At 58.7% G+C, this 25,111-nt stretch overlaps 1 protein-coding gene across 1 annotated transcript in view; it reads right to left on the minus strand.

The window, feature by feature from the left end:
* Positions 1-1,326: 1,326 nt before the first annotated feature.
* The window catches only part of ATCAY (ATCAY kinesin light chain interacting caytaxin), a 29,812-nt gene continuing 6,027 nt past the window's right edge, over positions 1,327-25,111 (minus strand). Inside the window, exons 3-13 of the mRNA XM_077860498.1 lie at positions 17,146-17,204; positions 14,167-14,388; positions 13,089-13,274; positions 12,675-12,777; positions 11,714-11,845; positions 10,924-11,010; positions 7,942-8,040; positions 7,227-7,262; positions 5,247-5,318; positions 3,703-3,735; positions 1,327-1,521 (exon numbers count right to left, since the gene is read on the minus strand). Coding sequence (XP_077716624.1) covers positions 1,512-1,521; positions 3,703-3,735; positions 5,247-5,318; positions 7,227-7,262; positions 7,942-8,040; positions 10,924-11,010; positions 11,714-11,845; positions 12,675-12,777; positions 13,089-13,274; positions 14,167-14,388; positions 17,146-17,204 — 1,039 coding nt within the window. The 3' untranslated portion in view covers positions 1,327-1,511. The remainder of the gene's footprint in view (positions 1,522-3,702; positions 3,736-5,246; positions 5,319-7,226; positions 7,263-7,941; positions 8,041-10,923; positions 11,011-11,713; positions 11,846-12,674; positions 12,778-13,088; positions 13,275-14,166; positions 14,389-17,145; positions 17,205-25,111) is intronic.

Genomic DNA, 25,111 nt, shown 5'->3' on the forward strand with positions numbered 1-25,111 from the left:
GCCCGGGCCACAGGCCTGTCCTTCACTCAACATTCGGGAAACGCGGTAGAAACACACACTTAAGAGCCCCCCCGCCCCCAAGTGTCCCGGGGATCCAGGCCCAGGAGCGCTCAGAAACCCCGCGTTCCCCAAGGCAGGAGCCTCTGGTGTTGGGGGTGGGAGCGGCCCGTGACATGCAGGACCCCCTCCCACGCAGCCATGTGTGCGGCACCAAACACCACTGGCCCCTCCCAAACACCTGAGGTCCCAGGCTGAGAGGCATCTGACCTTTCCTCCGGGGCCAGGAACCCCACACTCACCATCTCCACGGCTAAGAAGCTGCGTGAGCTTAGGAGGGGCCGGGGGAAGGCGTCCATCCCAGTTCTCAGGTTTATATAAATAGAGACTCTTAGGACTGGAGGGGACCGCAGAGGGCCACATTCTGCAAGCACTTGCCGGCCTTTTCTTAAATGCCTCCACCGGTGGGGAACTCACTACCTCTAGAGGCCAACCTGGCCAGCCCTGGGTTTGGGCTGCATTAGGAAAGTCTGTCTTTTGTCCAAGGTCAGTTTGCCCCCTTTGACGGCAGGTCCCCACAGCGTCCGGGCTACAAGGATGTGCTCTCCCAAGTGAACTTCGAAATACTCAAATCTGCAGTACCCTGTATCTTCCTTCATGCAGTTCGGAGCCGGGTCCCCTTGGGGGGAACTTCAGGGGCGCATCCCAACCCTGCATTGATTGTGGAGGGGGCTCAGGAAAGTGGGGAGACTTCATTCCCTCAGTAGGAGGTATTGATTGATCAGGATTGCCCTGCGGTGGCATCCATGTTAAAGGGGCTTGAGAATGTTCTAGACTGGGAGGGGCGGCTTTGTAACTGCAGGGCAGGGATGGTTATCGGCAGCGCACTTGTGTGCTGTGGGTTCCGATGCTCCCAGAGACGGCGGGTGTCACAAGAGATGAAGGGAGCTGGTCAAATGGAAGGCTGGGAGGTCCCTGGGGCACGGCCCTGCTGGGCAGCTGAGCTTCCAGGCCAGATGCCCAGAGCTGCAGGGAATATTCTAGGAGAAAAGGCACAAGAACGAATCCAGATCCGGCCAGGGAGCTGGTGGGCATCGGTGGCTCCAACGTGGGCCAGGTGACAAACGACAGAAGGGTCTCGAACCAGGACTTGGCGCAGTGGGAGGGGTCTCTGAAGCCGTCCAGGACACACGGGTCGTGCCCTGAGCCGCTCGCTCATCCTGGCCATGAGCTCATGAGTGTGGAGGGGTGGAGGGCTGAGAACCAGGGCCCCTTCTGGAACACACGAATACTGCGCTGTTTAAATAATAAAAAACAAAACAAAAATGCTTCCAAGCAGCTAAAAAGGATGCTGGGTTTCAGAGATGGATGGAGGGGACTGGCACACACACCCCCACCCCGAAGACGGGGACTCAGGGCGAGGCAGGGTTGAGGTCCAGGGCCAGAGGGCGTCTGACAGAGGTTTCTTGGCATCTGGAATCTTCTTTCTTGTTCTTCTCTGCATTCTTGTCACCTCAGGACATGCTAGAGAGGAATAAACACAGGCCAGGTCACTAGGATTGTTTTTAAAGAAAGTAGGGGATGCATCCCTGTGTGGAATCCAGGAGCACGATCTTCTCCGGCTTTGGGGGTCCTCAGCAGCAAGAGGTGTACCTGCCCGCCACCCACCCTCCAGATGTGGTTCTGAAGGGGACCTCTCTCTCTCTATCTCTCAGCCTTAGTGGAATGGGGCTCCGGGGCTGGCGCCACCAATCAGACCAGAGGGACACTTCAAATCAGCCACTCATCTTTCTGTTCCTCTGTCTGCCCATCTACTCACCCACCTGTCTGTCCATCCATCCATTGCTTCCTACAATCTCTTCCATGTCCTTAATGATTTTTAAAGATTTTATTTGTTCATTTTTAGAGAGAGAGAGAGAGAGAGAGAGAGCAAGCATGAAGGGAGCAGAGAGGAGGAGAGGGACAAGCAGAGTCCGCGCTGAGTGAGGAGCCTGACATGGGGCTTGGTCTCACGACCCTGAGATCACCACCTGACCCAAGATCAAGTGTCGGATGCCTAACCGACTGAGCCACCCAGGTGCCTCATCTTTGATCATTTAAAACATCTTGATTTATCACCCCTACCTGAGGATTCCCACGAGGAGTCTAACCCTGTTTTTCATTGTATCTGCTGGCTCTCACTCATGGTGGCTGCCTTCCTTGCATGTTCTGTGTCTGTGGACACAAAGTCATCTCCGGAAGACAGGGATTGAGATGACCTCGGAGATGTACCGAGAACTTGCTTCCATTCAGTGTACCCAGGGCAGTGCTGGTCTAAGACCTTTTTTTTTTTTTTTTTTTAAGATTTTACTTATTTATTCATGAGAGACAGAGAGAGAGGCAGAGACACAGGCAGAGGGAGAAGCAGGCTCCCTGTGGGAGAAACATGATGCAGAACTCGATCCCAGGACCCTGGGATCATGCCCTGAGCTGAAGGCAGACGTCCAACCATGGAGCCACCTGGGCACCCACTAAGACCATTTTTGATGTTTCTCTCTCGGCTTGGGGCCTCCCGGTCGAGCAGCTGCTATTAAGGCATGTGGTCAGGCTGTGTCCCAGATTTGTAGGAGACCGTGTGGTCAAGGGTTAGCCCTTACTGCTGCATGTTCCAAAGGAAGGTACGGCCCTTTCCCAGATCGCAGGAGGTAACGCAGTCCTTCCTTGGAGGGCCCTGCCTGGTAAGAGTGCCTTTGTCCACCTGGAGACCTTGGGCCACATGGGAGAGTCTGTGCTAACAATGTGACCTAGGATGGGGGGATCAGCCCGGCCTCTACAGGAGCTGAGGCTGAGGTCAGCCCTGGGGGTGACTAGCCATGCATAAGGGACTGCCCCCAGCAAACACCCCGAACACCAAGACGGGGGAGAGTGTCCCTGGTTGGCGGCATGACCTGTGTATTACCACATGCTGCTGAGAGAACTAAGGGCTGTCTGGATAAGTCCCCCAGGAGGCAACTGCTGGAAACCCTGCCCTGGTCTCTCTTGGCCCTGGAATCATGCACCGTTGCTCATGGCTGATCTTCACCTGCATTCATCACTCCTCGGCTGTATTAAACCATAACCGTGAGCATAGCAGCATTACTGAGTCCTGTGGGTCATTCTAGCAAACCTGAACCTGGGGGTGGTCTCCATGGACACCCCCCCACAATACACACACGCTGAGAGGCTTCTCCTGGCATCTAGAACAGGTGTGGACGCTGACACTGGCTGTGGGCAGGCAGTGTACCCATGGCTAAGTAATACAGCCCAGGCTTGGGGCACCAGGCCAGCTCAGTCACTACAGCATGCAACTCTCGATCTTGGGGTCATGAGCTCAAGCCCCATGTTGGGCGTGGAGCCTACTTAAAATTTAAAAATAAATAGCTATAAAAAGTAAATAGATAGATAGATAGATAGATAGATAGATAGATAGCAAGTCCAGGCTCCACATGGCCTGGCTCCAGGCACGCGTCTCAGGCAGGGCTGCCGTGCAGCCTGGCTCTGGGGCCTCCTGTCAATGGCACCCCCTGGAGCTGTGCGGGGACAGGCTGCTTGCCACAGAGAAGACCCTGTTGTCCTGATAGCTGGTGCCCCTCTGACCCCAGACAATAAATCGTGGGGCAGTTCCCATGGGGTAGGCTCCACGTGCGCGGAAAACCGGGCACCAAGATGGCCCTGCTTCTGCCTCACCTTGTTTCCTGATCTTCCGTGGACAGAGCAGACCTGTGGAAGAGAGACGTCTTAATGTCGTTGGCCTATCTGGGGAGCCTTGGCATTTGGCCGCGAGCTCCACGAGGGCCAGCACGGCCCTGTCGTCATCTGGGGCCAAGCAAGCATCAGCACGTGTCTGTTGGGTTGTCAGTGAGCCAGGCAGTCCGGAGAAGAGGGGCCGAGGCTCCTCACTAACCCAAAATGAGACCAGTAATGTGCCTCAGGGTCCTGGCCTGGGGAGGCCAAACCCACCCCCGCGGAGTGGCATGATAGTCACCTGCCAGCCTCAGCCACCCACGGTCCCTACCCTTGGCCTGTGCTGGATGCAGGGGGTGGGGGCGGGGGATGGTCCCGAGACACAGCCCCTGCCCCCAGGTCGTGCAGGGCAGGGATGGAGGGTGACCCGGGCCAGATGCAGAAGGCAGGCCGGCCAGGTGGCGGTGGGTGGCAGGGAGAGGGCCAGGGCCGCGCCGTGTTTCTGCCCGTCCCAGGGCAAGGTGCTAAAGGACTTGTAACAATATTTGCTGAAGAAAGAACAGGGGAGGGGGAATGGGAGCAACTGCTCAATGGGTCTGGGGTCCCTCGTGGGGTGATGGGCACTGGAATGGGCACTAAAAACGGTTCATTGAGGGACGCCTCAGGGACTCAGTCAGTGAGGCATCTGCCTTTGGCTCGGGTCCTGATCCCAGGGTCCTGGGATCGAGTCCCAGTTGGGGGGGGGGGTCCCTGCTCAGCAGGGAGTCTGCTTCCTCATCTGCCCTTCCCCCTGCTTTGCGCACTCTCTCTCTCTCAAATAAATAAAATCTTTTAAAAAATACCCCACAATAGTTCATTGCACATCACATGAATTTCACTGTGGTGAGGAAGCCCCCGGAGAAGAGGGGGGACCATGGCCGGCCATCCAGGGTCGTGCTGCACAGTGGGCGCGTGTGTTCTGAGCCCCCGTGGCCCCGAGAAGGCAGCCGAGCCCCAGAGAGGAGCAGGCTTTTCCATTTTATTGACTGTTAGTTCATCTGTCTACCTACCTATTTATTTTTTAAAGATTTTATTTATTTGATAGGGAACACAAGTAGGCAGAGCGGCAGAGGGAGGGAGAAGCTGGCTCCCCAGTGAGCAGGGAGCCTGATGTGGGACTCGATCCCAGGACCCCAGGACCCCAGGACCATGACCTGAGCCAAAGGCAGATGCTTCACCAACTAACCCCCCCAGGTGCCCCCATGTTTATTTATTTTAAAAGATTTTACTTTTTTAAGTCCTGTCTGTGCCCAACGTGGGGCTTGAAGTCACATCCCGGAGACTGGGAGTCCCACCCTCCGCTGACTGAGCCGGCCTCTGTGGTGTCCCCGAGGGGCAGCCCGGGTGGAGGGAAGGGGGACCCCGATACTGAGCCCCCACAAGGGAGTGGGCATCATGCTGGCTGTTCACACCCGCATTCTTATGCCCTTGTCACGATAGCGTGGGGGGCACGCTCACCAGGGGTTTGGGGGCTCGGCGGCCCTCGCCACGGTCACCTGCACGCTCACCTGTCCTCCGCCGACGCGGCCTCTGGCTTCTCATCAGACCGGGGCAGGACGAACTCTGGCTGCGGCCTGGTGCTGGGGACAGACAGAGGCGGCAGGGTGACAAGCTGGCCACTGTGGTCTCTGCGGGTAGTGTCGGGGGTCTCCCTGCCCCTGCACAGGCCCCCAGGGTGCAGAGATCACCCAGGGGTTACTGGCAGCAGAGGCGGCCACGGGGATGGGGCCTGACCGGGGTGGCCCATCATCCCAGATGCTTGTGCCCTCGTCCTGTGGCCCTTGTGGCATGGATGCTGCCACCCTGTGCCCTGACTCTGGCCTGTGGTGCTGGTCTCTGTCCCCCCCGCAGCTAAGGCTTGGGGGGCCCGGATGGGGGGGCACTACTCAGGGAGACAGATTCAGAGAGACAGGGAGAGAGAGATGGAGAGAGGGGCAGAGAGGGAGGAGAAAGGCAGACAGACAGACATCTCCGCCTCACACCCAGGGCGGGGCTCCTGTCCTAAAACCAGAAGCTGCAGCGACGATGAGCCGGGAGAGGCTGCGGGACTGGGCCCGAGACAGTGACCCTGCCGCAGAGCGCGGCGTGGCAGTTCCTCTACCTCTTAGAAGTGGAATTACCAGCTGTCCCAGTGATTCCATCTGGGAAAACAGGGACCCAAACGGATGTTTGCACCCCGTTCACAGCAGCCCAAAGGTGGGGGCAACCCAGTGTCCATCGTGGATGAAGGATAAACCCAGTGCACTCTGTCCACACCCGGGATACGACCCAGCCTCGGGAAGGAAGGGGCCCCAACACCTGCCCCCACGTGGATGGACGGACCCCGAGGACACCGGGCTCAGGGAGGGGACCCAGACCAGAAGGACGCCTCCCGCAGGACCCCACTCCCAGGAGGTCCCCAGAGGAGGCCCGTCCACAGAGACAGAGGAGGTGGTGGGAGCCAGGGGTGGGGCAGGGGGGCGGGGGTCAGTGGTTCCTGGGGACGGGGCCTCCGTGTGGGGAGATGGAAGGTTCTGGAGGCGGTGGGGGGCGGTGCACGGCGGGGTGAGTGTGCTTCGTGCCCCGAGCTGTGCGCCTACCGGGGGTTACGATGGTGAATTTCATGTTATATATATTTAACACAATAAAACATTGAGAAAGAGAGAGAGAGAGAGAGAGAGAGAGAGAGAGAGGACAGAAGGCGGGACGGGGAGGGGAGGAGGCTGGGGTTGGTGCGTCCGCCTGCCCTCGGCCTCCCTCCCTGTCGCCCTCGGCTCGTCATCGTGCAAGGCCACCATAGCTCTGCTCCTTCTGTGGCCCGTCCACCCATGTCGCCCACCCTGCCGCGGGCTCCCCCTTCCTTCCTTGGCGCCGTGTCCCTCTCCCGGGCTGTTTGCAGAGCCCAGGACCCTGTCTTAGCCACCTGCCCCCCCACCCCAGGGCAGGCACGGGGCCTGGCAGGGATCGCCCCGCCCCGTCTCCCAGACTCGGGGTGCGGCCTGGGGCAGCTGCCTTGCCGACTCCGGCCCTTGGGTTCCTGGGCGGTAAGATGCTGTCAGGAGCCCTGGCCCTGGCCTGCTCCGGGCGGTGGGGAGCGGGATGGGGTGAAGGGGAGATGGCGCAGGGCCCCGTGACAGGGTGGGCCTGGAGTAGCCCCGGGGCCCCGTGACCGCCACACACGGTGATGCCACCAGTGAAAATTGAGCCAGTAAGTTAGCGACGGGGCGTTTCTGGGGGTGTCCGGGGCCAGGACGCTGCACGATAATTTAATCACGATGACGATGAGCCACTGTTTTTGCCGGGGGGTCCCGTCGACCTGATCTCCCACGGTAACCCGCCCGTGGGGCCGACGGGGTTCGAACCCGGGTCTGATTCAAGGCCCTTGACAAGGCCCCCAGCCGTGTGTGTGTAGGGGGTCACCGGCCCCTGTTCAGCTGACGCCCCCACCTGCCCCCGAGACGTGAGCCCGACCCGGCCCGGCCCCGGCCCGACGGCCGCCCCGCACAGACCTCTCTCTCCGGGCCTTGAGCCGTTCCTCCTCGTACCTGGAAGAGAGAAAGCACAGCCGGTCGGCCGCGGCCCTCCTGCCCCCCGAAGGCGCCCCGGCGGGATGTCCTTCCTCCCGGGAGGGGAGAAAAGCTCACTGTCAGGTGTGCACACACGCCAGGCTCCGGAGCGGAGAGCGAGCCCCGCAGCGGCCCGCAGCGCCCCAGCCGGGAACACCTGACTCGCTGGCGAACTCCAGCGCGGGGTACAGGCCACTCAGCAGATTTTTTTTTTCTTTTTTTTTTTTGCCTGATTCAGCACCAGCAACTGAAGCAGTGCCGTCAGGAAGCGGCATCCTCGCTGATGAGGGCTGGCCGCCACCCCAACATCGGGGCAGCTTTTCTGTAACAGCCCAGAGAGTAAATATTTTCGACTTTGTAGGCCACTTGCAGCCGCGCTACTCCATGCAGAGGCAGCTCGGGAGCAGCCACAGCTGATGCATCAGTGGGCGGGCGTGGCTGTGCGCCGATAAAACTTTATTTATAAAACAAGCTGTGGGCCGTGGCTTGCCGGCCCCTGCCCTGCGCTAGATGCCCACTGTGTTCCCCTCTGCTCCGCTGCTCCCACTCACATCCAGGGGCTGGTCCCCACCACCCCCATCCCGGAGAGGGGAGATGAGGAGGCTAGCATCGCTGGGGCTGGGGACGGGGGACACTCACACGGCCCAGGGACACTTACTGCAGCACGCAGTCTGGGATCTGCACGTGTTCCATGGGGATGAGCTGCTCCAGATCCTCCAAGCTGTGCACATACTGGATCTTGTTGATGAATTTGACGCTGGCGGGGGGAGAGGGGGGCAGACGCCTGAAGTCCGGGCCCGGAGGGGGCGCTGGCAGTCGGGGATGAGCACACAAGCCTCCTGCACGATGTCCCGAGCACCTTCCCTCAAACCTCCCTGGCTGCCCAGGCTAGCCTCGACCCCCGCCCCTCGTGGGGGTGCACAGAGCAGAGCCCGGGGTCAAGGGGCAGGGTCCCTGCCGGGCTGTGTCACCAGCATGCTGCTGTGAACTCATGGCCGCGACTACTTTTTTCACATTTAATTAAACCTAATTTCGGTAACACGTAAAGTGTTAAATGACCTTTTTTTCAAGGTCAAACGATGTTGCTGAACGACAAACATAAGGCCCGGAGCATACAGCACTACAGAAATAATAAAATGATAGAGTAACAGTAAAAAAAAAAAGAGAGAAGATAAAGCCAAACATGTACAGAAGTGTGCTAAGGCGTTTCATATCTATTTTTAGAGATGAGATAAGAATTTGGCTCCAGCTTTCCCGCAGCCGATGCACAGGGGGACAGATGAGGAATCACATGGTTCGCAGTGTCCATTAGGGAAAAATAAAGCGGCTGCTCGGCAGAAGGCGGCTGGTCACTGACTCGGGACGACAGGTGTCCCCCCACGGAGGGTCACAAGCGGCCATGTGCGGCACAATGAGTGGCCCCAATTGCCTTCACGCAGTTCAAATCACTTTTTTTAATACAAAGGAAAAAAAAAAACCCAACCCAGTTATTCTTGGAACATGGAGTTGTCTCGAGAAGGGACCGGGGGCAGGGCGTGGGCCTCAGCCAGCCAGGCAGGAGTCGTGTCCATGTTACCTGAGTGCGTCCAGGCCCAGGGGCTCTGAGGGTGGACGATCTGATCCGTTAGGAAGGGTTTTAGGGTACGCAGAGCCCGCACCTGCTGCTCTGGGCGCCGGGCTATCCATACAGGCGGAGAGCACGGCCGCTGCGGCCCCGCGATGCCCACCGTGCCCATCCCCTGACACTGTGCCCGAATCTCCGCGGTGACAAGTCTCCGTCTGCCTGGGGGGCCCGCGTCCTATCTCCCGGCGGGCTCAGAATGGCCTCCACCTTCCTAGGCTTATAAATGGGGAAGCTCATGTTTCTCTCCCGCCTCCTCTTTTTTCTTTAGAAGCTCAAACCTGGGACACCTGGGTGGCGGTTTAGCGCCTGCCTTCAGCCCGGGGCGTGATCCTGGATACCCGAGATCGAGTTCCGCATCGGGCTCCTTGCACGGAGCCTGCTTCTCCCTCTGCCTGTGTCTCTGCCTCTCTCTCTGTGTCTCTCATGAATAAATAAATAAAATCTTAGAAAAAATAGAAACTCAAACCTGACCCCTCAAAATTCGCCGTGGGAAAGCAATCCCAAGTGAGAGAGTTACCTGCATCAGGGCAAACGTATGTTCCCGGTTGGGGGTGCCAAGGACGGCAGAGCGAGCTTCTGTTGGGCAGGAGGACGTCTTCACCGTTTTGCCCAGCGGTTGGGGGAGGGGGAGTTTCATCATGAGCACACGCGGCCCGTGATTAGTGCACTTACCTGGTTTTACTAGTGTGCAAGTGTTTCAGGGTGCCACCAAGTCCCTGAACACACACAGTCTGACATCACCTCCTTGCAAACTGTTCACGCCGAGAGCGTGACCCTCTCAGAGCGTGGACCTTCCCTCAACCTCGCCACACATCGTGAACTGGGAATGTGGATGTGATGGAATTTTTTTTTTTTTTTTTTTTTTTTGGATTTTTCTTTTCAAGTTTATTACGTAAGCAGTCTGTACACCCAACGCGGGGCTCGAACTCATGACCCTGAGATCAAGAGCTGCACACGTGCTCTGCGGCTCGAGGCAGCCAGGCGCCCCTGAAGGGTCTCGATCCGATTCAACGCTTTGAAGCATATTGGATTCAATATGGGGTTTATGCCATCGACTGGGGCATTTCCTACGACTAGTTTCGCTTTACTTGATCTGCATGTCGGGTGCTCTTATATCGCGTGGTGAACCCAGCGGGTGGGGGTCCCCAAAGCCTGCACATCGAAAAGAAAGAACCAGCTTCCTGATGCTCGGGGAGGCCGCCTGGCGGCTCCTGGAATGCCCCACCCGCGAGGAGCGCCCTGGTGACCTGGGCCGGGACCCTGTCACACAGTCTGTGTCAAGGGTGTGACTCGTGGTGGGCGTCTCGGGCACATCACGTCAGTGTGACCGCTGGGCCACCCGAGGACAGCAGCTAAGGTCGGACCCTTGGCTACTCCATCCCCGTGTGGCTAAACCCGGTGTAAACCTTGGAGAGCAAGGGGAGCTCGCCGCACGGGAGGGGACAAGTGGAGTCTGGACGCCTGCCCGCGTGCACCTTCGTCCCTTGCACCTTCACTGCATCCTTCCCCTGCAGCAAACCATAGCAGCTGCTCTGAGCTGTGAGCCCTTGCCGTGAATCACCACACCTGAGTCTCGAGGACCCCAACGCACAGGGTTCCTGCATCATTGCGGGGAGGGGCTCGGACCCTCCTGGCGTCCTCGGGGTCCCTGCGCAGATGCTGTGGCGGACGGAGCTCGGCCCACTTCTGGGGACTCCGTGGGCTAGCGACCTGGCTGCGTGACCCGGGCTGGGTCCCTTGACCCTACAGGGTCCCGGTTCCCTTATCCGGGCAAGGAGTTCGCAACAGCATCGGCCTCTCAGGCTGCGGTTGTAAATGTTAAGAGGGATCCAACACGTAATACGGGGGGCTGCCTGCTATTATTTTTCCTGTTTGTTCCTCAATAACCGCACCTACGGCTGAAAACGGGTTAAAGCAACAATACGTAGTCGCCCTAGAGAAGCTGCAAAATCCGGAATAGAACAGCAGAGGCCCATGACCCGAGTGGGGGCCCCACACAGGGCACAGCGTCCTTACCTGATAAAGGGCCGGGAGATAGCCAGGACGGTGCGGATGAACCAGGACGGGTGCACGATGATGAGGGACTTCAGGTTTTTCCGCAATCTGGGGGGAGGAGGGAGCAGAGGGAGCGCCCCCGGGAAGGGAGGAGCTAAGGGGTGGTTCCTCCCCTGCGCTCCCTGGTCCGGCCACGCTTGTCTTCAGTTTCCAGGGGGTGGGGAAGAGGGGTCCGTGAAGCTGGGTTGCGTGACTGCTTTGTGGGGTTTGCAGGTGGCCACCCTGATGTCTAGTCCTCGCTGCCACCTGCTCCAGAACCGCCGCTCCCCCACCTGGTTCTGAGCACCTGTCACAGTCATGTCAAACTGCATCGCCCCCCCCCCCTCCCGATTCCTATGCTATAGCCCTGCCCCCTGCACCTCGGATCAGGACATTGGGAAATAAGGTCATCGCAGAGGTAATTTGCTAAGAGGCCATGCCAGAGAGGGGTGACCCTATCCTGTCACCAGTGTCCTTACAAAGAGGGGATGTTTGGACACGGACACAAGGGGGACAGGCCATGTGACCACGGAGGCAGAGATGGGGCGACGCGTCTACAAGCCGAGGGACGCCCAGGATGGCCGAGGACCCCCGGGAGCCCGGAGGCACAGGGACAGACGCCCCCTCCCAGCCCTGCCCACAGCGATCCTCGGCCGCCCGCCTCCGGGGCCGGGCTGACGACCACACGGCTGCCATGCAGGGGCCCGGGGGTCCCTTGCTCCGGGTGAGCCTCCACGCGCCCTCGCCCCCGAGGCGGCCCCGCCGCACTCACCTCCTGTCGATCATCTGGTAGCACTTCTTCAGCCAGCCGATGCCGGGCATCCTCCGCCGGGGGGTGGCCCCGTTCAGGTACACGATCATGTAATCCTCCGCCACGAGCAGTTCCAGACTGCTGATGACGTACCTGGTCGCAGGTGCGGGAGACGGGGGGCAAGAGTTAGGGAGCCGCGGTCCCCACGGCTGAACACCTGGGGCACCTGGCCTCTGGGCTCTCTCGCCCCCGCCATGCCAGCCACACCTGCTCAGCCGGCGGCCCTCCCGGCTCGCTGGGGGCGGGGGAAGGGGTAGACGCAGCCCCCTCGAGATTCGTGTCAGTGGACAGACCGACAGCAGTCGTTACTACCTGATGGCACTTACTAGGCACCAAGTGTTTTATACGCGTGAGGATAGAGTGTCTCGGTTAATCCTGAGCGGTGGGTCTCACAGCCCCAGTTACAGGTGGGGAACGGGCACCCCGTGGACAGCCCCCCCATCGGACCTCACCACTCTGGGGTCTGTCCCTGCCCCTTCCTCCCTGAGCCATTTCAGAGAAATCCTCTCCTCTGTCTCAGCCTCTACTTCCCCACCTGTCAGTGGGAGGTGGGGGGGGGTGGGCTCCCTGGTTTCTCGTCTTCTTCCGGCTCTGACCGGTCATCCTCTGAACCACGGGCCCCCCAGCCCCACGGGGTGAGAAGGAAATCTTCATAATAACAAACACAGGACTAATCGTGATTTGCGAGCCCTTTCTGTTACCCGCAGGTGTATTATCCGTCTCCCTGATAACAGGACTGGACCAGGCTGTCCCGGGCAGGTGTCGCACCTGCAGAGGGAAGGGCATCAGCACCTACTGGTGGTGTTTCTGCACACGCAGTGCTTGGGCCCGTGGCTGCCCCACGGTAAATGCTCAGTAAGCTCGGGTGGCAATGGGGGGGCGCTCAGAACCCCGGGCCGGGATGGAGCGAGCGGCCACTCACAGGAAGAGGTTCTCCATGATGTAGTGGTAGTCGGGGGAGCTGCTGTCCGGGAGGAAGCAGGCAGCAAACACGATGATGGCGTTGAGACCTTCGCCGTAGTACCCTGGGGACAGGCGGCCGGTGAGCGGCGGGAGCTCTGAGAGGCCCCGTGCTCCGGCCCAGGCACCCACCTGCTCGCCAGCCAGGCCCCTTCCCAGAGGGCACAGCTCTGAGTCCTAGAACCTCGCCAGGGGAGTCAGCAACCCCCACCCCCGTCTGGCCACCCTCACAGGCACCCGTGAGCACCCCTGTGTGCGCCCACCCAGAGACGAGGGCGTAACATCCCTGCAGAAGAGACTGAGGCTCAGAGAGGCCCTCCGACGACCCGCAGGCGGCTGGCTGGAGCCAGGAGGAGCCCGAGGGGTGCGGTCTCACCTCCGTGGGTCACTACCCTCATGTAGGGCCGGATCATGTGCAGGTCGATTCGGTGTTCTTGTTCTCCGATGATCACCGTCCTCCACAGGCGCCCATTGGCGGCACCACCATCTTCCGTGGCGCCGTCCCCAAACAGGTCCGCGCTGTCCCCGGGCATGTTCTTGGCGGCAGCCACGGGGGTGTCATCTAGAAGCGGGCCGGGACGAGCAGAAGGGACGCCTGAGGCCAGAGGTTTTATTGCAACCTCCTGCCCGGGACCCCTGTGCCCTGCTGCCTGTGGACGTGTCACCCCATCCTTCTCCTGTGACACTGGTCCATGTGTGTCTCCCTGCCCGGAGCCCCTGCTCGTCCACTGTCCCTTCCTGCTCTCCCTTCACGCTCCAGCTCAACTGCCACCTTCTCCAGAAGGAAACCGGGTCAGTGATGGGAAGCCCCCAGTGCGGAGAAGCCCAGGGCCGGGTGACTTTGTGGCTAAAACTCAGCAGACACCTATCTTTTCTTTTCGTTTTTAAGATTTTATTTATTTGAGAGAGAGAGAGAGAGAGAGAGAGAGAGAAAACCAGCAGGGGGAGTGGGAGAGGCAGAAGCAGGCTCCCTGCAAGGAGCCCGAGGCAGGACTCGATCCCAGGACCCCAGATCACGCCCTGAGCGGAAGGCAGATGCTCAGCCACTGAGCCCCCCAGGTGTCCTGAATTCCAGCAAACATCTAAAGAGGGATCGAGTCCTGCCTCGGGCTCCTTGCAGGGAGCCTGCTTCTCCCTCTGCCTATGCACCCCATACTCGCGCTCCCCCTCTCTCTGTCAAATAAATATATGAAATCTTTTTAAAATGAGTAAGTGGGTAACACCAATCCTTGTCCCTCGCCACTGCAGAAAATTCGGGGCATCCCAGGCGCCGGGGGGCAGGGTGGGCCCAGGAGCACCCCCAGTGTGACAGCCCCAGACATAGCCCCGTGACCCCTGGGGCAGGATGGCCCCTCAGGTGAGACCCACCCCCCACCCTGTCCCAACGCCTCACAACACGGACGACCAGCTGCGACGAGCTTGTGCCCGTCGGTTTTGCTGTGCCCGGGCCTCACCTTCCCACTCCAGCTCGTTGCCGTTGCCCAGGAACTCCAGCGAGTCGGTCTCGTCGGGGGTCTCGATGTCATCCACGTTGATGTCCAGGTCATCGGGGGTGTCCAGGAAGTCGTCAGACAGCAGGGAGCCCTCGCTCTGATCCAGGGAAATGTTGATCTCCGGGGCGACCAGCGTCTTCCGCTTGCGATGAGCTCCGTTGAAGTTCAAGGCGTTGGGAGGGGCTGTTCGGAAAACCGGGAAAGGAGACAAAACAGTTGCGGCTTCGCCGACCCGGCCAGGGCTGAGCCCCATCGTGCGGACCGGCTAGAAATCTAGAAATCGGAGGACGTCCTGTGGGGCCGGTGGGGGTTCATGCCCTAACCTTCCGCCCGGAGGGGCTGCTTCCTAGCTCGCCTCGCCTCCCTGGGCCTGCCTTGCTCTCGCCATCTGCCAGATGCGACTTCCATGAGGTGAGTGAGGTCAGGGGCACCCCGGGGCCTGCGGACCAGCCCCAGACACTGTGCTCCCCACCTGCCAGTCCCTGTGACCACAGCTCCCTCTGCATCCGGCCAGCGGATGAACCCCCACGGGTGACTTTTGGCCTCTCCCTTTAATAACTGGCATGAACCGACCCCGGCACTGGGGCCAGGCCCCCCGTGAAGTGCTCCCCCAGCCTTTTCACGGGCCATCTTTGCACTGATATCCGTGCCAGGCAAGTTCTGTTATCATCCCCTTTGCCAGGTGAGCACACTGAGGCACGGGGGGTACAGGTGCTCCCTCTGGAGCTGGTCAGGGTGCGCGAGCCTCCGGGCTTGCACTGCTTTCTCCCGGACACCCTCAGCCTGCACGCGGTCTCCTTGTGACAGGTGGCTCCTCCCCAAGGGGTTAGAGCCGATCCCGCAGCGAGTGCAGCAGAGCCAGCACGGGGGGGGGTGGGGGGGGTGGGGGGGGGCCGGAGGTTACCCTACGGGCGAGGAGAGCCCCCGGCTGCCCCCAAGCCCGCTCTTCTGGAGACCCTGGGAAGGCGCGGCCAGGTTCACCATCGAGGACAAAATAAATGGGCCGATGCGAGAGCCCTGCCCCTCTCTCACCGGATGAAGACGCTCCTCGATCCACAATTAAATGCACCAGCTCCTCACTTTTCTTTTTCTTTTTTTTCTCTGAATTTCTCCGGCCCCGAGCCATGGGTCAGAGGTGACCGCTTCACGAGTGGCTTGGAGGTAAATGTGTGCTTTGGCACAAAGTGATAAAAACAAAACCGCCCTGTTCACTCTGTGCCTGTTCCGTGCTCCCGCCACTGACGTGACGCCTCGATCTCAGCATGACCTGGCGTGGCAGGTCGCATCAGCCACTTTACAGATGGGGACACCGAGGTGGTGATTGCCGGGAGCACGTGGCTGGGGCGGTGCATCCAGCGTGCTCGGTAGAAACGGGGCTCCCTCTCCCAGGGGGTGGAGCTGCGGGGTCACAGCATGGTGACAGGGAGACAGAGGCTGTCCACACAACGATTCTCCCCAGCAGGGAAGCAAGGCGGGGGTAATGCCACGGGGGGGGGGGGGCACCCGCAGCACAGAGCATCGAGCCAGAGGAGTGCTCTCCAGCCTTAAAATCCAATAGAATTAAAAAAAAAATCTGATAGAATTTGTCCTGCCAAGCTTCAGACTTGCTGGGATCGACTGGGATTGATGATCTCTGTCTTCCTTCCTATTTTTCCTTTTGGGAATGAGGTTGTGTGTCCCACGCCTGCCCCACCATCATATTACGGAAGCCAGAAACCTGTTGGGTATCCCGTGTTCACGGCTGAAGAGGAATTCTGTCCCAGGGTGAGCCACACTGGAGTCTTCTTCCTCTACGGCCCTCGACTGATCAGATGCGGCCCACCCACGCTCTCGAGTGCAATCGGCTTTACTCAGTGTCTACTCATTTAAATGTTAATCTCATCAGAAAAGTGACTCTCAACAGGAACATGTAGAATAATGCTTGGCCACATCTCTGGGTGGGGTGGCCCAGCCACGTGGACACATACAACTCACCACCCTATCTCTCCAGCTCCTTAACTAAATAAAAATCACGGACCCCTGGGTGGCTCAGTGGGTTGAGCATTGCCCTTCGGCCCAGGGCATGGTCCCAGGGTCTTGGGATCGAGTCCCACATCGGGCTCCCTGTGGGGAGCCTGCTTCTCCCTCTGCCTGCATCCCTGCCTCTCTCTCTGTGTCTCTCATGAATAAATAAATAAAATCCTTTAAAAAATTTTTAAAAAAGGAAACAGGGCCCAAAGGGGTGAAGGGACCCACCAGGATCACCCTCTGGGGATGTGACAACAGCAGGCAGAGCCTGTGTGCTCAGGCCAGGAGGAGGACCGGTACCCTAAGGTGACCAACCATCCTGAATGGCCCCAGAAAACTGGGCCGCGCTGGCCCCCCATCTGGCTCACAGGCAGACCTGGCTCCTAGTGCTGTGTGACGTCAGGGATGTGGCTGTCCCTCTCTCGTCAGTCTTCCCTCAGAAAGGGTGGGCGCTGTGATGAGCTGCATGGGGGAGATGCGGGCAGAGCGGGGGCCGCAGCTGGACTCTGAGGAGATGCCACTGAGGAGGACTTATTCAGGGGAGCTCCTCTGGCTGCCCTGGACCCCCTCTTATCCTGGGGCTGTGAGCCCTCCTGAGCGCTTGGAGCAGCAGAGCCTTCCCAGGCCTGACTTTGCACCTGGCAACCCCTGGGCACTTTATACATGTCGCTTCATTAAATCCTTGCACACCCCCTTCTGTGGGAAGCTCACTACCTACATTTAATAGATAAGGACCTGGAGGCACAGAATGGCCGAGCAACCAGCTCAAGGACACATAGCAATGCCACGTGCCAACTTCATGACCCACCGTGGCTGAGGTCCCTCCGGGCCTCCAAGCAGAACAACCCCCTCCCCTGACATTTCTACAGTCCAACCTCACGCAGAGCGAGAGCTGGAAACAGCGCGCCCCAGGCCACTCGCGCGGACACTTACAGGACGTGTCTTCCGTGGGGCTGCCAAGCGGGTCCATCCCCGTCTCTTCCGGGAGCGGCCTGCAGGCCGGGCCGAGGGCAAACAACAACAACAATAAGACTTGGTTAGTTCTGGGGAGTCGCTGGGCCGGGACACACCTGCTCTCAGCGCAGAAAATCATAACCCGTCAGTGCCAGAGCGGCGGGGGGGGGGTCCCCTTCGGATCATCTACGGATGTTCAGCCTTTCTTGCCTTCTTTTGGATGCAGAATGCCAAAGCCCACGGATGGGGGGGCGGATCACACGCACTTTCCCTTCGGAATATGCACAGCACTTTTCAGGGGTGACCCTGCAGAGTCTGGTCCCCGGGATGCGTTTTGGCTACTAAATGCTGCAAGGCGTTGTCGGGTAAACCCAGTAATCAACCGAAAGGCTCTCCGTGGTCACCGCTGGGATGGTTCGAGCCACAAAGGACATCATGGATTATTGGACTCTGAGCCAGAACTACAAAATAAACGGCCACGAGGGGCGCCTGGGTGGCTCAGCGGTAGAGCGTCTGCCTGTGGCTCAGGGCGTGACCCCGAAGTCCTGGGATCGAGTCCCGCATCGGGCTCCCCGCATGGAGCCTGCTTCTCCCTCTGCCTGGGTCTCTGCCTCTTTCTCTGTGTCTCTCAGGAATTAATAAATAAAATCTTAAAAAAAAAAACAGCTATGAGTCCATAAAGATGTAGATAAATGATTGAATAAGTAAATAAATAGGAGGAAGAGACAAATTTTTGTGGAATAGAATTCCAAATCATGTATGTAGATTCTCTGTCATCAAGGACACAGAATGACTCCCTTCTCTGTAAGTGTGGGCCAGGACGCGGGGATAGTCAGCAAAGAGGAAGCGAGGGACCCTGCAGGGGAGACACCTGCCCGCCCACCCCAGCCAGGGGACCAAGGCCAACGTCCGCAGTGACAAGCCATGGTGACAGCACGCGCCCCCTGAGATGGCCCCAGGAGGAGGGCACTTTGCTCCGGAGTCTTCCTCCCAAAACCCATCACCCCGGCCTTGCCATGAGAAAAACCCCAGACAGACCCAAGGAAGGGGCTTCCTACAAAAGCCCTGCCCGGGGGCGGCCCGGGTGGCTCAGTGGTTTAGCGCCGCCTTCAGCCCAGGGCCTGATCCTGGAGTCCCGGGATCGAGTCCTGCATCAGGCTCCCTGCATGGAGCCTGCTTCTCCCTCTGCCTGTCTCTCTCTCTCTCTTTGTCTGTCATGAATAAATAAATAAAATCTTAAAAAAAAAAGAAAAAAAAGCCCTGCCCGGACCTCCATGCTACCGTCAAGGGGCATCAGAATCAGAGACAAGGAAAGTCTGAGAAACTGTCCCAGCCGGGAGGAGCCCGAGGAGATGTGACGCCTGCGTATCCTGGGGGATGCTGGGACGGAAGAGGGACGTTGGGGAAACTGAGGAAATCAGAATCAATCGTGGACTTCGCTCACTAGGAATGTGTCAACATTGATCTGTTAATTGTAACAGATGCAGTCTCCTAATGTAAGACGTTAATCATGGGGGTGCCCGGGGGGCTCACTCGGTTAAGCCCCAGCCTTCAGCTCAGGTCATGATCTTGGGGTCCTGGGATCGAGCCCCCAGCATTGGGCGCCCTGCTCAGCGGGGAGTCTGCTTCTCCCTCTCCCTCTGCTGCTCCCCCTGCTCATGCTCTCTCGCTCTCTCTCTCTCAAATAAATAAATAAAATCTTAAAAAGATGTAAACCCCAGGACAAGCTGACTGCAGAATATATGGAAACTTTCTGTCATATTCTTGCAACTTTTCTGTAACTCTTAATTTATTTACTTATTTTTTTGGGGGGGTGGGGGTGGCGAAGGGGGAGAGGGAGAGAAGCAGACTCCCCGCTGACTGTGGAGGCCAGACACTGGGGCTGGAGCTCACGACCCCGAGATCGTGACCTGAGCCCCAATCAAGAGTCAGGCACTTAACCAACTGAGCCACCCAGGCGCCCCTGGTAAATCTGAAACTTCTAAAAGGTAAAGTTTTGTTTTATTTCTTTAAAATAACGCCGCCAACTATGCGTTGGTGCCCCTGTAACGGCCAGCTGAGCGTGGATTTGCAAAATAAGACCTTTCTTCAGGCCGCACCGCCTGGACCAGCCTGGACCACTCCTGGGGCCCCGGCTCACGCTGCCCGAGTTGGAGCCGGACGCTCCGGCTCCTCTGCTCCTGGGCAACAGGTGTAGGCAGAGAGCGCGGGCTGCCAGGGGCTCTGGCTGCAGGGTGTGCGGGCTCCGGGGGTGCTGGTCAGGAGAGGAGGGTGCTGGAATGCGTTTCCCTTTCACTGAGCATCTGACTTTGGCTCAGGGCGTGACCCCGGGGTCCCGGGATCGAGTCCTGCATCTGGCCCCTTGCGTGGAGCCTGCTTCTCCCTCTGCCTATGTGTCTCTCTGTGTCTCATGAATAAATAAATAAAATATTTTTTTTAAATAAAATCTTAAAAAAAAGAAAAAGAAAACAATTCATTCCTGCCAGGGCCTGAGTCGGCTCTTGTCTTCCTCTTCTCTCTCCTTTCCTCCTGCTCACGGAGCATCGGGTGTTCCCTGAGAAACCACTTCCCCCCCCACCGCCAGGTGCAGTGATGGGGGGGGAGGTAAGGGAGGAACAGGACCCCACTCTGCTCCCTCGCAGAGGTCACAGGTCAGAACAGGCCCACGGGAAGTGAGGACACGTATCCACAGAAGAACTCACCCCCTGGTGCTCACAGCGACAAGGTTTGCAGCAGCCAAAGGCTGGAAACACCCCCAGTGTCCATGAAGGGGCGAAGGGGTATAGACAACGTGTCCCCCACCTGTGGGCGCGTCACTAGCCCACGAGCAGGAGCGAGGAGCCCACACGCTGCCCCAGGGTCAGACCCCAAGTCCCCGACGCTCAGCGAGGGAACCAGACACAGGAGGCCCCGGGGGTGTGAGTCCACGTGTGTGACACGTGCAGGACAGGCTCATCTACAGGCAGGAAGGGGGCTCACAGGAGCCAAGGAGGGGACGGGGAATGATGGGGAGGGGCTTCCATTTTGGGGAAGTGGAATGTTCTGGAATGCAACAGGGGTGGTGGCTGCACAACATTCCAAATGTACCAAATGCCACTGAGCCGTGCACTTAACCCCGTCGCTTTCACGCTCTGTGAATCCTCCCTCATTTAAAAGAAAAGCAAACAAGCTTGGAATAGAGTCAGAAGAGGCGGACAGGGCCGGAGAGCCAGCCTGTCTCGGGAGCTCCTGCTCCGCACTGCGGGTGACCCGCGAGGGGCCCAGGGCCCCAGAGCCCAGGAAACACCAGCCACCTGCCAGGGGACCCCAGCCTGCAGACCGGCGGCGGGCGCACCGCCTGCAGCTCTGTCCTGCCCACACAGCATCTGGAAACATTTTACATTTGCTGTCAAATCAGAGACGTGACACACAAAAAACTTGGATTTCTATCTTTTCTGCAATCAGGGACCTGCCCTCCGCGAGTGGTGACAAGCCACCAGCAGCCGACTGCGGGCCACTCCTGCTCCCCTGGGCGCCAGGATGCGGTTGCTTCTGGCTCCTTCTAGCACGTCCACCGCCTGCCCAGCGCCCATCGACGAGGTCTCAGGCTGCAATCCCTGTTCTAGAACGAGCTGGAATCACGACTTACCCCACAGGCAGGGCACTCGCGGCGTGCCGGCTTGGAATGCTCGTGGCATGATCTTACTTGCTCCTCACAGCCACCCTAGGAGGCAGGGGGGAGCCCACTGCACAGAGGAGGAAACTGAGGCCGGCCTGGGGTCCCCCCCGGGGCACAGGGGAGTAGAAACTACCCAGTGACAGCCCAGATTCCAGCCACTGCCCTCTACTGCCCCCTTGTGTCCGGTCAGCGCAAGGGCAGCGACCCCAATGAGGACACCAGGGAACAATCCACTGGCCTGGGCGCCCCACCCTCCATCCAGCCAGGGGCCCTCTGGACCCCCTCCCCCCCGTCCTGCCACCAACCCCCCAGCCGGAGGGAAGCTGCGCTGTTTTGCAGCCCAGGCTGTCCAATTCCCATCAGGATGTGACTCAGCCGCCCGACCCTGGACAGGGCCGCGTAAATCCTATGCTGGCCGCTGACCCAGAGGATTGTGACCCGGCCACCGCCAAACTGTCAAGGTGCAGACAGGGAAACCGAGGCTCCAGGGAGACAGAGCGGATGTCCGGGAGCCTGGAAGCACCCCTCGCCCCACCACTGATCTCCAGCGCGATGCTTGGGGGTGGTGCCCTTCCTGCTCTGGGCCGGTTTCCCTCATCTTTAAAAGGGACCCGAGCTAGCACCTCGTTTCACGCAGCTAATGGGTACATGGTAGGCGTTGGGGCTCCGGGCTAACTGCAGGGTGGAGTGAGGGCAGAGAGACACTCGTCCGGCCGTAGAAACCCCATCTAGGGGCTGCTGTCAAGGTGTTGGGTAGGCGTGACCTCCGCAGTCCTGTGACGCTCCTTGATGTGGGTCTCGTGCAGCTGGAAGGCGTCAAGGTTTCCCCAAGGAAGAGGCAACTTTCCCTCAGGACGGTGGCATCACTACCGCCTGCGATCCCAGCCTGCCCCCTGGGTTTCAGACCCGCCAGTCCCCGCAGTGCATGAGCTGGTGCCTTGGAATAGGTCAGGTGCATGGAGAACACACCTCCTCGGGGCGCCTGGGTGGCTGTCGGTTAAGCCTCCGACTCTTGATCTCCGCCCAGGTCATGATCTCGGGGCGTGAAATCGAGCCCCACATCAGGGGGCATCTGCTTGGGATTCTCTCTCCCTCTCCCCTTGCCCTGCTCACTCTCTCTCTCTCTCTCAAAAAAATATATACATACTCATGTACAAAATAATATAGAAAATATATAATATATTTTATACTTTATATTACATATAAAATATACATAATTATAGATCTGATTATGTGTAATTGCATGTAATTGTATGTACGACACAAAAATACAATAAGCATAATATATATCAATAACGTATAAATGAATAAAGTAACACAAATATAAGTAATTTCCAAATATAAGTAATTTATATATACACATTTAATTATAGAACATATGTTACATAATTAATATATGATTTTAATATAAAGTATTATTAATACTAGATATCGTAGATATATTAAAAAACTGTTGGTTCTGTTATTTTGCGGGGAACCTGACTGATAGTAGAGGGGAGAAAGAGAACAATGGAGTCGACATATATGATGTGGGAAACAAAGGCAGAAGGAAATTATTCCATTTCCTTACTCCCTACAGCCCGCTGACAAGTCCTTGCAACAGGCAGAGCGACCTTCCTCTAGGGACTCAGCTGCCTTGATGTGACGCTCTGCCAAGGGCAAGAGGCAGCCCTAGCCCGACCCCAGGACCCTGTGCGTCTACTCTGACATACAAAAATCCCTTTGGAAACTTCCTTTATCTCTACCCCCGAAGATATAACCCTCCGAGCAATCATCTGCCAAGCATATGACCCACCAATATACATTTGAAGGGTCTTATGACCAAGTTATTTTTTTTTTAAGATTTCATGTATTTACTCATGAGAGACACACACTCACACACACAGAGAGAGAGAGGCAGAGACCCAGGGAGAGGGGGAAGCAGGCTCCACACAGGGAGCCCGATGCGGGACTCGATCCCGGGTCTCTAGGATCACACCCTGGGCCAAAGGTGGCACCAAACTGCTGAGCCACCCGGGCCGCCCTGACCAAGGTTTTATCAGACGGTGATAAATGACATTTTCCCGACAATAGCTAGAGCCCTCAGAGTCCTGGGAGCCTTGTTTCCAAAATACCTTGGAGACTTTGCCTCTCCCTAACCCCCTCCCTAACTTGAGAGAATATCATGGGCCACTCCTCACGAGCCCAGTGCAGCTCTTCCTGCCCCCGGGTCCTGTCCCAAAGGACCCTTGCACCAAAGACTTCTCAAGAATTCCTCCTTGGCCATTGGCTTCGAACCCTACCATCTGTTCCTACATCAAAATAGATGAAGGAAGCAGGATGGTGATACTTGCCACAAAGAAAATAAGCCAGGAGAAGGGGGAGGAGGGGAGGTGCAGTTGCAGGCAGTCAGGGAAGGCCTCTTTGAGGAGGTGACTTGTGAATGGAGACCCGAAGGCAGGAGGTTGGTGGCCTGGGAAGACTGGGGGAAGGCGTTCCATTTGGGCAGAGGCTGGTAGGGGGAAATGAGCTTGGGGAGTCCTAGGAGGGAGCAGGGTCCTGCTGACTTCTAGCCTCCAGGACCGTGCGAGGACACATGTCTGTCATCACAGGCCACCCAGTGCGGCAACCCTGGGACACGCGTGCTGCCCGCGATGTGGACTCCTGGCCTCCCACCTGGGCACCCCTCCAGGATGTGCCGTCTGTGAACCCTGCAGCCCCACGGCCGCGATCTGGCTGGGCTCTTGGGCTGCGTTCCCTTCCTCTGCCCCAGTGCCTTTGCACCCCCCCCCCCCCCCCCCCCCCCCCCCCCCCGTCCAGAGTGCTGCTTCCTGCCTTGTCTGTGTGGTAAAGTTGCTTAGCCTTTAAGGCTGGGGCAGGGTTCTCCGGGAGGTTCTGAGTGAGCCCGGCCTCCAGCTACCCCGCCGTCCGCCCCAGAACCCAGCGGTCGCACCCACTAACTGCTTGCTTCCTGGGACGACGACAAACTGCCTCCTCCTACCTCACTTTGGTGAGTCACGGTCTGGCCCTCAGAGAAGTGGCTTGTCGCAGGGCAGACTGGGTGAGGGCACCTCCTGTGATGGGGGGAGCACAGTTCTGACCTCCCCGGTTGGGTCCAGTTCCACCCACACATTCCCCGCCTCTGGCTTTGGTCTCTCATGTCGGAGACAAGGGGACTGGGAATGACCTTTGACCTGCCCCCTGCCCCGACCCCAGCCTGTGCTCCAGGACTTGGAGGGTATCAAGCTTGCCCTCTGCTGCCTCGGTCTCCCCTCCGGGGCTGGCCAGCCTCTGCCTCTGCCCGACCGAGGCCACATTTGGTGCACGATGACCACAGAAATCGCTTTCTGGGTAGAGGGAGGCTTTCCCGAGGCTCGAGACTGGGCCAACGGCATTGACACCCCCAAAGCCCCACCCAGGGAACCAGAGAGGGCGAACAGATTATTTCTTGGCCACTCTGGTGGCTTCCGTAGACTGGACAAATGTGCTGCGATGTCCAACACGTCTGTCCCTTCATCTCGCTCCCCTTCCTTCCCCCAGCACCGCCACCCCCAGGGAGGGTCCCAAGGCCTGGGGTACACTCAGAACCACGGGCAGCGGCGGCACCAAGCCCTGCCCCCACCCCCACTCAGTGATCCAACCAAAGGCTCCAGCAGTGGGGCTCCGTCTCAGCAAAGAGGATGTTAGACTGAATCGCATGCCCCCAGCCCCCAGAGTCACATAGTGAAGGACCAACCCCCAATATGATTGCATTTGGAGATGGGCCGGTAAGAAACAATCAAGGTCACATGAGGTCATTGGGGGGCCTTGATCCCAGCGGGCTGTGGCTCTAGGAGAAGGGGGGGAGACAGACAGGAGTGATCCCTCCACACACGGCACAAAGACCCCGGCCCGAAGGCAGCCACAAGCCATGGACAGAGCCCTCGCCGGCCCCCAGCCCCCCCTCACCCAGCCCCCCGACCCTGACCCGACTCCCAGCCTCCGGGACTGTGGGAGCAGAAGGGTAACCGTGGCGTCCTGCTGTGGCATCCGGAGCAGACTGGGGCAGAGGAGAGCGGAGGCCGCAGCAGAGCGGCGGAGGGGCGCCCCTCGATGATGCTCAGGCTGCCCAGAGCCCTCCCTGCTCCTCGCCCTGAACCCCCAGTGGCTGCACACATTTTGGGGGGGCTGTTGAGGTGTGTGCCACACAAAATCAGCTCTGCGCGTGTGCTGGGCTGGGGGAGAGACGAAGCGCTGGCATTGCCCCGGCGGGATGGGGAGATACAAACAGGGAACTGATGTATATGTTTGGAGGGGCAGAGAGCGGCA

The sequence above is a fragment of the Canis aureus genome, chromosome 19, assembly GCF_053574225.1.
Source record: "Canis aureus isolate CA01 chromosome 19, VMU_Caureus_v.1.0, whole genome shotgun sequence".
NCBI classification, from domain to species: Eukaryota; Metazoa; Chordata; class Mammalia; order Carnivora; family Canidae; genus Canis; species Canis aureus.